At 43.5% G+C, this 11,956-nt stretch overlaps 1 protein-coding gene and 2 pseudogenes across 1 annotated transcript in view; all 3 read right to left on the bottom strand.

The window, feature by feature from the left end:
- Window positions 1-2,337: 2,337 nt before the first annotated feature.
- LOC136654497 (5S ribosomal RNA) lies at window positions 2,338-2,457 on the bottom strand (annotated as a pseudogene).
- Window positions 2,458-5,047: 2,590 nt separating this feature from the next.
- The window catches only part of KCNH8 (potassium voltage-gated channel subfamily H member 8), a 225,099-nt gene continuing 218,190 nt past the window's right edge, over window positions 5,048-11,956 (bottom strand). Inside the window, exon 16 of the mRNA XM_066627249.1 lies at window positions 5,048-5,743. Coding sequence (XP_066483346.1) covers window positions 5,048-5,743 — 696 coding nt within the window. The remainder of the gene's footprint in view (window positions 5,744-11,956) is intronic.
- LOC136654471 (5S ribosomal RNA) lies at window positions 6,750-6,869 on the bottom strand (annotated as a pseudogene).

Genomic DNA, 11,956 nt, shown 5'->3' with positions numbered 1-11,956 from the left:
TATAATTTCCTCAGAGTTTTGGGTATAATGCTGGAAAGAGCACGGTGGAGAGAGGGGATCTTTTTAATCTCTTCTGGCCTATAGTCTCTCTCTGTGTTGTTTTTGGAGGCCCTACTCTGAAAACCTCTTTCATGCTCACCCCAGTCATCTTATTACATAATATTAGGATTTCTACTCCATGCAAAATAACCTTCCTGCTGAAGTGTAAAACTGTAAGTAGCATTATTTAGGGATAAGGAGGGCTGAAATGGAGAGAGCTGTGCTTCCACCAAAGCAGAGCGAATAATCTTGGATAAAAAGTTCTAATAACTTAGATCCATTTTTGTTTAGTACTCTTCTCCTGAGTAGAATTGATTAATATTCTCCCCACCTGGCTGGTCTCATGCAATAAAAGACATGCATAATCGTGTCCTGGCCCTGATCCTCAGGTTTGGCTGGATTCAGGACAGATTCCTTAATTAATCCGTTAATGCAGAGGTTCCCAAACTTACCTGCATCTTGGCTCCCTACTTTCATGGCATTCTCTTCCTGGACACCACAATACTGGAGCATGTAATTCTTATAACATCTTGTGCAATTCTCATGAAATCATGCAGTATCCAATCATGTGAGGGACATCCTGTGCTGCCTCTATTTGTATGCCACAGCTCCTTTTGGTGCTGTGACACTTTGGGAACCACTGTGGATGGTTGGTCCTACTTCCCCCCCCCCCGGCAATTAAAGAACCTGGCCTTATGCACCCAAATGAGAGGGGAGGGTCCAGGATGGGCATGGAATGTGAATACACCTGTCTTTTATCACATGCATCTGGGTGGCAGAGGTCAAATATTATCCAAACTAAACCCTTCTGAATTGGATAGAAAACAACAAGGGACTAGTGATGATTTGTTTCATGTTGTTTAAGAAAAGCACCTGAGTGCACAGTGCACAGATCAAGTGCACGAGTGAGGATTCGTGCATAAATAGGGCAAGGGGAACACAGAGCCAGTGTGGCATATTGGCTAGAGTTTTGGCCTACAACTTGGGAGAAATAAATTCAACTCCCTCCTCAGTCATGAAGTTCATTGCGTGGGTTGGGGGGCCAGTCATTGTCTCAGCTCAACCAACCTCACAGGGTTGTTGTGATTTAAATGGGGGCAGGATAATGCGTGCACATTGAACAGGGTAGCATGCTGAAAAGAAAAAAAAGCCTAGCCTAGGAAACAGAAGGAGATAAAGAAAAGCAATAGTACAATTCAATGTGCTTTTTATGTTTCTTCATGTTCAATGCAAACAAGTGATGCTAAAATACATTGTCCAGGATGGAGAGGCAGCAGAGGAGGCAGCTGGGGAGGAGGCATGCCTCCAAAGAGCAACTGGTTAGGAGAGTTCTCAGAAAGACCATGAGATTCTTTTGTCTATATAGCTGCCAATTCCAGATACTGCTGCCAGGCTGCCAGGAAGTAAAGCTCCATTTATGAAAGGTTTGTATCAGCAGTCTCTCTAACATTCACAGCATTCATATCCTCTGCCCCAGGATTAGAGCATCTGTTTTTCCCCTCCACTGAAACTACCTCAGCCATCCAAGGTCCCCCTTTACACACATTAAGGCACACTGGTGCTGCTTCCATGTCATGGTGTTTTTCCATGCAGCTGTGGGATGTGGCAGGTGGGGTGATGATGTGGGCTTTCCCAGCCCACAGGACCTTTGCCTTTGCTTGCCTCTTTGGCAGCAGGACCCTACAACTGGAATTCCAGATAAAAGATCCATAGTGTGGTGTGACAACCAGTAAAACTGAACATGTGATACGAGCAACTGCATCTTCAGTAATGTGCTTGCATGGGCATATATATACATGCGCACGCAGATACTGAAATCAAAGCAACATAGTCATTAGTCATGACTTGTCTCTGAGTCACGATTACCCAAACATAGGATGCAACCCATAAAATCAGATAGATCAGTTGAGTTTTATTTGCTCTATCATTTTTTTTTCCACAATGGCTATCATTTTAGAACCAAATGCCCAGTGCTGGATCATTGTGCAAGGGCTCTATTCATTTCACACTACAGATTCCGAATTTTTAAAATAAAGCAAACTGTTACCATTATGTATACTTTGTTACTGCCAATAATAAACAGCTGCTATTCATAGAGAACACACTCTTGCTCCGAAACCAATGTGCTACAAAAGTTAAAATACTCTGTCTTTCCCCAACCCATGATGACACTTGAATAGCATAATTTTAGCACACTGAGTATTTGGGGTCCTAGTATTGCTAATTTTTCTGTGCTGCTTGTGTCTTCCACTTCCAACATATGGTTGGCAACTTTCAGTCTTGAAAGACTATGGTATAAGCCTACAGCACCCGGAATTTCCAGGCGGTCTCCCATCCAAGTACTAACCAGGTCTGACCCTGCTTAGCTTCTGAGATCAGACAAGATCAGGCATGTGCAGGGTAACAATTGCTACTGAATCACATTCATATTTGGGGTGCACCTCTCTCTAGAGAGCTTGGAGAGCAACTATCTCCATGGTTTACCACTTTTAGCACCCAACATATTTATTTATTACTTTGATATTCTGCCTTCTATGCTGAAACTCAGGGTGGCGTCTGTGCGGCCTCCTGCACAATATCCTGTTCCATTTCAGCAAGGGACTGCCTTGTGTGTAGTCGTGCAGCTAAGGGCAGAGATGGGGGTACACTGCCCTGGGTACCATGCCTTGAGGGGGTGTCTTAGAGGCCACCAGAAATGTCTTATGGGAGGTGGGTCTTATGGGAAATAAGTTGTCTTATGGGAGGTGTTAAAATACTTTTTATGGGGGTGTTATGGGAAATGAGGTGTGTTGCCCTTGGGTGCCAAATGCCTTAGCTACACCACTGCTTGTGTTGCTTCAGACAGTCATGTGTGCTCCCAAGCAATAGCCAGAGGGACAGAAGGGATAAAGAAAGAAACTAAAAGCTTATTGCAGAGACTTGAGAAAGGGTGTATGACTTGATGGAATTTATAGCATAGTTTCATGATGTAACCAATAGAAACTTTGTCAGTGGAGAAAGCAGAAATGGCATCAAAAATGCAGACAAAACCATCTCTGTGTGGTGACCAACATAAAAAGTTAAGAAAAAAATAAGTATTCTGTACAGTTATGCAGGATTTGTGTGAGAATTTTTCTTTTTTAGGGCCCTCTTCCAGAAAGGTGTCCCTCCCCCCCCCCCACAGAAAAAATAATTTTAGTTGTCCAGCCTAAAACTCAGTAAAAGAACATCAGGTATCATTTGATTACCTTCCTTTAAATTATGTCCATGGGTTAACATTTTGTTATTAGCATTCCTTTCAAATTCTGTTGTGTTGTAGATACATAAACCTTTCTGTAACCCAGTGCTCCTGTCACATGACTGGAAATTAAAATGGATGCTCTACTCTTTAGAAAGCTGGCGGGATGTGAAAGAGGAAGTAGTGCGCATCGAACACAAAATAGCATTTTGAATTCCTTTTAAGCGAATACACCTCTGCCTTTAACTTCGGCCTTGATCCCAAATTGCTTCTCTAGTTCTCATTAACGTTTCACACCAGCAATGGCCTGACCTCAGCAAGTATACTTCGCATAATTTTGTGTGATTCTTTCATGGTCTAATAAAAAGGGCTGTATGGTGCCAGGAGTCTGGGATGTCTAGAGTGCTGCGATGCGATGGATGTGGCATATTCTAAATGCATATCCAAATCCCTGTGAAAAATAGTTGGTTTGCATGCCCAGAAGTTAAAGACTCAAGTTTCATAATATCAGAAATTGCCATTACATACCTAATTGGGTAATTCATTTGCCTACTTTATTATTCCTAATGTTGCCTTTATGTACACAAGTGCAAGCCGTTTGATAAATATCCACTAATTATTTAGCAACTATTCATTTTTATGCTGGTGGAAAGCAAGCTTCAGGATTTGCTTGGAAACTTATTTCAGAAATATTTGCTCTTAATTATACAGTTTATGCTGCCAGTTTTCAAGCCCACGGGCTGAAGAAGGGACCCCTGAGAATTAGGGTTTACTCTGAAATGGTGAGAGAGAGAGAGAGAGAGAGAGAGAGAGAGAGAGAGAGAGAGAGAGAGAGAGAGAGCTGATGATGTGCAATAAGCACAAATAAGGACATTGGATGTCATTAACATAGTACAGTTCACGTTAATATGTGACTATCTGACTTAACACTGAATATGCCGTCTGGGTTTAAAAAATATTGTAAATAAAATAGTACCTTGCTTTGTATTTGTATACTGTACTACCAGTATGAATAAATTCATTGCAAACTGCATGCAGAAAATAAAACAGAATCTCTGTTTTAAGCTACGAGTTGTTTGATCTAATACATGTCAGCGTATACATGATTGTGCATCAATTCTGAAAACGGCAAGCATCGTTACCAAAAAGGAAAACAAAACTCCTTAATTGTCTCCTTATAAATATTTTAAATACATATTTCTTACCAAGTATAGAAAAATAGTATTCTTCTTCATTTTGATAAAGAGAGGTCTGATTTACATAACAAAGAACATGCAACAATTAACCACTCTCTACCAGCTCTATTTGGTTGATTGTCAAGGAGGTGACATGCAGTGGTAATTGTCCCTTTGCCCTCACAGTGCTGACATAAATACCAGCAGGAGCCAAGACCACCTGAAGCAAACAGAGCCATGGGTATTGTCTGGAGGCAACACTCAAGCACTGGGGGGGACCCCCTTTGCTTCACCCAACAAAGCCCTTCTGTGCCACAGCACCTTTGTCCTAGGAATCCAGCTACTTTGGTCCTCAGGAGCTGCAAAGCATCAGAAAAGTCTGTTGAGCCACCCAATTAAGCGACATCTGTATATAAAAGGCTTTTCAATGCGCCTCTTCAAACTAGAAATTGCTTTTTTCGTAGGAGCTTGTCTTTCACCGGCTGCCTAACCATGAAATTTAGCCTTTGCAGATTTCCGCGAGCATCGGAGAAAAGGCCAAAAATATCATGCGGTACAGGATACGTTAACAGCTGGCAGTCGTGGTGCATGCATCGCCGACCGCTTCTCAGCGTCTTTATACATTTATGGCTTTGCTATCTTTCACATCCACTGTGCTAGTCATCACATCTAGAGACAATTCGGAGGTCTGAGCAGAGGCTCCTGTGGTTCCTTCCAGGTCCCACGACCCTGGCAGGTTCTCCAGGCTTAGCGAACTGACCGCTCCCTGACTAAAGCTGCCTTCCTCAGACCTGCTGGGCAACACAAGGTGCAATGATGTCTCTGACGAAGAGCACATGGAGGATGACAGCGTGGCGGAAATGGACTGGAGAGGAGTCAATGTGGTATCCGAATGTGGAGAGGTGCAGCTCACAAATTGCAAATGATCTTTCTGGATGACGTGATAGTGGGAGGGGGAATATTGAAAGCCTGGAGTATAATAAAATTCGCTGTCTGTGGAATTTTGAAGGTGCGATTCAGTTCGCTGTGGGCTATTCCCTATAGAGGATGGATCGAGATTCCAGATGCCAGCTATTGTGTTGGAATGGCAGAGTTGTGCTTTGGTGCAAGTGACATTTGGAGCCTGCATATGTGTACATGGTTGATGAGCGGTCCATGACATCTGTAAGTTTTCCAGATTTGCGCTCACGGCTGGGCCATGCACTGCACAGAACCCCGCAGACTTCTGGGCCACTAGCAGATTTTCCAGGAGATGCATCACATTCTTCATGTCCTTACTTAACTGCAAGACCTCTTGAGTCAAAGCAGTGACCTGGAATATGGGGAGGAAAATTAGGCAACTTAATTCAAATTCATTCAATTAAAATGAATATACAAAAGGGAGTCCCATCTTGATGACATTCCGAGTGCCATAGCTCATTTTGGGCCCAATCCTAACTAACTTTCCGCCACTGATGCAGGCTCAAAGCAGCCCTGAGGCAAGGGAACACATGTTCTCTTAACTTGAGGATGCCTCCGTGACTGCCTCCCCTCCACTGCAGGATGCAGCGCCTGCCCCACTGGCACAGCTGCTTCAGTACAGGCAAGTTGGATAGGATTGGGCATTTCATCTGATTTTTTTTAGTTATAAACATGAAAAGCACACAGTGGTACTTTTCTTTTTGGTTTTGTAAACGTATCAGTTGTGAACTAGATGCCGGCGGCATATTTGTGGAACTTGTACTTTTGTTGACTGCATGCTTCGGAAGTGCTCACAAAGTGTCCACGTTGCATTGTAGTCATGTTCAATTAAGCCAACCCATCTCCAAGTTCTTTCAAGGGCATAAAACCAGTTGGCTCAAGGAAAGCAAGCCTAAGATTTATTTTAATCGGATTATTTTAGGCCCCAGTTTATTTACTTCTTGTTTGCACTTTATGCCCTACTTTTTCATCTTTGCATACGATTAAAAGGTGTCTAACAAAATGCACTCAAATGAATAAAACAATTCAATAAAGTCATACATAATGCCACATAACAACAATGACAGTGACCAAGAAGCAAATTATAATACAACTGCACTGAATTGCAATTAGCACGCAAGTTTTCCAAGCTGTACTAGGGAAAGGAACCTGTCTTACATAAAGATATCTTCAAACAGTCCGACCTAACCTAAGATGCTGCCTGGAGTCCTCCTCACCACTGAATCTGTTCAGAGGTTAGGGCTTCAAACAACCGTTTCAAGGATAAACTCTCCCTCAATAGCAGATTCTGATCTAGTCAATTTTATACTGGTGGGGACAATGGTTGGCAACCTTCAGTCTCGAAAGACTATGGTATAAGCCTACAGCACCCGGTATTCCCAGGCGGTCTCCCATCCAAGTACTAACCAGGCCTGACCCTGCTTAGCTTCCGAGATCAGACAAGATCGGGAATGTGCAGTGTAACAGTTGCTGCACAGAATTGTCTTAGGAGTGAAATGGACTAGACCATAAAATGGTTGGCATGGTTGGCAACCTTCTGTTTAGAAAGACTATGGTATAAGCCAGGGGTGTCCAAAGTTTTTGGCAGGAGGGCCACACCATCTCTCTGACAATGTGTCAGGGGCTGGAAAAAAAAGAATTTATTTACATTTAAAATTTGAATAAATTTACATAAGTTCACATAAATGAATAGATTAAAGATGAACTTCTATGAATGAATGAAGGTCTTGAAATAGCTCAAGGCCTATATAAGGCCTTGCACAAAGCAAGGCTGGCCTTTCCTTTGCTGCTGCTGCTGCATCACAGATGTGAAACAACAAGCAGTGGACGGAGCCCTCATCCCACAGCTCGCATGAGAGGTCGAACAGTCACCCTCATGCTGAGAGCAGTTGCGTTGGGGCAGTGTGGGCACCAACAAAGCTCTGGAGGGTCAGAGGCTCATTGGAGACTGGGGGCTCCCTGAGGGCTGCATTGAGAGGCCTCAAGGGCCACAAGTGGCCCCAGGTCCGGGGTTTGGGCACCCCTGGTATAAGCCTACAGGACCCAGTATTCCCAGGTGGTCTCCCATCCAAGTACTAACAGGTCTGACCCTGCTTAGCTTCCGAGATCAGACGAGATCGGGCCTGTGCAGGGTAACAGTTGCTGACCATAAAATAGTTTTTTGGAAAAGATTCTCATCTGCAGCTAGATCAAGCTGGGACCCTTCATGATGAGGTTTCTGAATTAAACACCATCTACTCATAAATTTTCTCAAAAACTGCTTTAAACATGATAATGATACAAAGCTGATTACATTTAAACTTCAAAAGCTTAAACGGAAGAGAATGCTGCTCCTCTGGAGGTGGGGATTTCCTCTGCCTAGCCCCACCCCTGCATGAGACAAGGTAGCATGGGCTAGCACCTGATTGGTGTCTCACCCATATGGGGCAAGACTAATTGGCATTTGTAATGTTGAGCCTCTTTTCCTGACAGTTCGAGTTGGAACAGCTTCAGATTGGTCCCCAATCTGCTTGCCTGATAGGACAGTCCTAGAGGTCAGATGGTGACCACTGGGGCTGGGTAGGAATTTTTTTCTCCTCACCTGTTTGGCTCTCTGCAGAGAGCTTTGTTTTGCTTATTTCAGACTGTCTCCATGATATGATGCTTAGCTGGGATGATTGCACTGTACGGTGCAGGGCAGGGAGTAGTATTAGAGATTTGGTGTGTATCCAGTGGTAAGGAAGAGCCAAAGCAGAACCATTCTTAAGAGGCAGTGCGGCTCAGGGATGCTGACTGATGACCACCTCAGGCTTGAATTGCCAAGTCTGTTTCAAAGACAGTCAGGCTGGGGATAGGCAAAATGATCTGGCTGCCTCAATTCCCTTTCCAGGGGTTGGTGTGGAAAAGCTGGGATTGCCAGGAAGTGACCTAGATTTGGAGTCAGGGTGGTGATTCTTGAGGGGTAGATGTTCTCCCAGGGTACGTGCTCTCTCTAGGAGGGGAGGAGTCTGGACCCACTGCAGACAAATATGATATACAGTAGTTGCATTGGTAAATGTTGCCCATTTACCCAAAAGCTGGATTGATCTTGTGTCATTTGTGGGAGATGCCAGGACAAAGGCAAGGACCAAAAAAACCACCTAATTTCTTGTCAAGGAGGATACTGAAAAAAATCCCCCTGAGTTGTGACATCTACCAAATGAATATGATCTGCACAGTGGGGCAATATTTACACAGCTGGGAAAATGTTTTCTCATTTAGGAAGTACCCAATCATCAGGAATTAACAGAGTTCCCTATTGAACAGGACATGTCCTAAAACTGAATAACTATTTGTTTGAACAGAAAAGGAAGCACAATTGTTTGAGTCATATTATTCAAAAAGTGACATATCTAGCTGTACTATCAGCAGGGGTGCCCTGACATAGATGAATATTTTTTTTCCCCATTGGAACATTGGTGATTGTTAGAGGGATGTTCACTGAGAATACTATATAAAAAATCATGAAAGCAAAGAGCAGATGGACCCCACCTGCAATCTACAACCCATTTATATTAGCGCACTGGCACGGAAATCAATGAGACAACTTCGAGTAGTCTGAAGTGAGTGAGTCATGAATTAAAGCTGAAGGGAAACTTCTTTTTCCAGTCAATTATGTCCAGCTAGCAGAAAAAGCAAATGAAGACACTAAGTTTAAAATTAGCTGTGCTCTGCGCCCAGTAGTAACTAATTCATTTATTTTAGGCCAGATGATTGTTGTTGTGCCCACAGAATTAAACACACTGTGTTCATCAAAGTGATGCAAAGTGGAAGTAATTTGTAGAAAGTGAGATACGACTGTACATGGGTCGTTTTTCTACAGAAGAAACATACTGGCCAGAATTGGAAAAGGATCGTTGCGAAGCATGTGATTCTCCCAAAATAAACACATCGCCCATAAGCTATGTGACTTGAAAATCTCAGCTTCCTCATTACCACCAATTCAGCATCCAGGTCTGTCACTAGACAGTTACTGAATAGTCACTTGCCTTGCTGGGCTTTTGTTTATCTTCTGCAAACAAGACCAGCAGATGTGCTGGAAATAGGAAGCTACCATGGGAAGCTACCTTATATCGCATCAAACCACTGATTGGTCCAATCTAGTTCAATATTGTCTACATGGTTGGCAGTGGTTCTCCAGGGTTACAGACTGTATTTTCCAACCCTTTCAGGAGAAGCCACTGATTGAACTTGGGGCCTTCTGCATGCCTAGTAGGTACTGTGTCATTGAATGACAATCTCTCCCATATGGCTTCTCTGGAACAAAAGCTGGGCTGAGGATGCAACGGTGCATCCCAGGCCTAATAGGATTTTTCACTTTGTGCACTGCTGGTGCTCCCTGAAAAGTTTCTCTAGAGAATTGGGAAACCTTCTAAAATGAATATTTGAATGGCATGAGTGACTAAGATGGAACAATCCGCTTCATTTTTGGATGACTCAAGCCCTAATACAATTCAAAGAGCCCAATCCAATATTTATCTCCCACTTGCGGCGCTCCTCTTTTGCTGGTGCTGTCTGCCGTAAAGTCTGTGCCACTCGTAAAACGTGCTCTGACTGCATGCTACTAAGCATGCTGCCAGAAACACTGGTGGGAAGATTAGCACCTTCCTGCCTGCATTGTTGGTGGGGAGGGGACAAAACTGGGTGGGAAGAGGGAGGGCGATGGGTGGATTAGATTTGGGAAGGAGATGGGTTCGGCAACAGCAGGGACTGCCAAATCTTAACCCCCTTCCTGGACCTGATTCCATGGTGCGGTTCCACGTGGACCTGTGCCAGCTATTTAGCTAGTGCAGGTCCAGGTAGATACCCCTCCCCCCATATTATGGAGGCTTACCCTGGATAAGGAAACAATTGTTCCAGAGGAGACCTCCTGAACTGCCCCTCAACATAGGATGCCGTGATAGGTATTTTTGTGCTGTTGCATCGGGGGAGGGTAGAATGACTAGGATTGGGTTGTAATTGTTTCATCTTGACCTCAGTTGCAATTCTGTAATTTGCTTTTTCTCCCATACTACTAAGATTATTTTGTAACATATCCCTTCTTCCAATTTATTGGGCTTCTAATGAAACACACACACACACCCATCCCTGGTATTAATCTTTACTACTTCCATAATCACATTACTGCCTGCTCTACTACACAAATATCCATTCACTTTGATATATGGGATGTTTTTTCTTAACATTTTTTTTTTGTAAGTAGTTCATTACCCATCCTGTAATATATTCAGTGGATGGATGGCTCATGCTTTTATGAGACACTGAATCCTAATATTTTTGGTGCAGTGCTAGGTTTATATCTGCAGCTTCCTGTGTCAACCCTGCAACAAAGTGCTGTGGAAATGCATTTGCTGTAGTAAATAAATAAAAATGTTAAGTGTTACTAGTCATTTTCAAAATCCATTCTCTTGTTTGGTTAGCAATAAAGTGAAAGCTTCGTGGGGCCATTTGAGAATATTTGATTGTCTCCTGAAAATGGTCATCAGGTGCTATAAGTCATTCTATTGTTATACCAGCAATCTTCTGTTAAATTGCAAATAGAAGTCTATGTATGAATATACTCTATATATACTGCCAGTTGCCTGGAAACTGGAGAAGTGAGCAGAGGCATCCTGTGACCTCTGCCATTGGCCAGAATACTAAGGACTCCTGGGAAGCTGCACTGCCTGACTCCCAGAATGAACTCTGTGGCAAAGGGAAGATCAGCCTGGCCCCTACCATTGACGAGAGAATGGAGCATTTTCAAGGAGCTCAGTCTCTGCCTGGAAAAAACTTTGCTCCAAATGCCAGTTGCTCAGGAAGTGAGTAGGGGCATTGGCCAGAGGACCCGGGAGCTCTTGAGTTGTTTTAGATGGATCTTGATAGCCCAAGAGTGGGAGGATCTCAGTAGCAGTGGGGCATACTAAGATTTTATCTCCCTTTTTCTAGCCTGATATGCCCCCCTGACTAAACAGCATGGCTCAGATGAGGCTGTTTGGAGGCCAAGCAGTCTGTGCAGAGGTAAGGATTTTTCCTTCCCAGGCTGTCTGGTTGTCCCCTGCCTCCCATAGCATGAGCTGGAGAGGGAAAGGACAAGAGAAATTCAAGAGGGGATGGGTCTCTCAATGGCTATTTGTCATGATGGCTAAGAATGGAACCTCCATGGTCAAAAGCAGATTAGCTCTAATTACCAAATGCTAGATACAAACACCAAAGAACAGCTATCTCTATCACGCTACGTTTGTGAGCTTCCTAAGAGCATCTGGTTAAAACACTGTAAATGCTGTTGAAAACACTGTAAATGCTAGGTGAACTTGTGCTGTGAATCGTGAGAGCAGTGTTCTTATATATTCTACAACCAGCAAAATGTCTTGTGGCTCCTTAGAGACTAGCACATTTCTTTCATCATAAGCGTTCAAGGACTACGGTCCATTTCATCAGATACATGAAATGAAGTCCTCAGGTACATGAAGGTACACACAAGGGTACTGCAAGAGGAAATGAAGCAAGGCTGATCTTTAATAAGCTTGTAGCAATACTAAGGCTGCAATTCTGAACCCAAGGGAGT

The sequence above is a fragment of the Tiliqua scincoides genome, chromosome 5, assembly GCF_035046505.1.
Source record: "Tiliqua scincoides isolate rTilSci1 chromosome 5, rTilSci1.hap2, whole genome shotgun sequence".
In the NCBI taxonomy this organism is placed as follows: Eukaryota; Metazoa; Chordata; class Lepidosauria; order Squamata; family Scincidae; genus Tiliqua; species Tiliqua scincoides.
The sequence above is the reverse complement of the archived record's forward strand: the minus strand, read 5'-3'. Positions and strand labels throughout refer to the sequence as shown.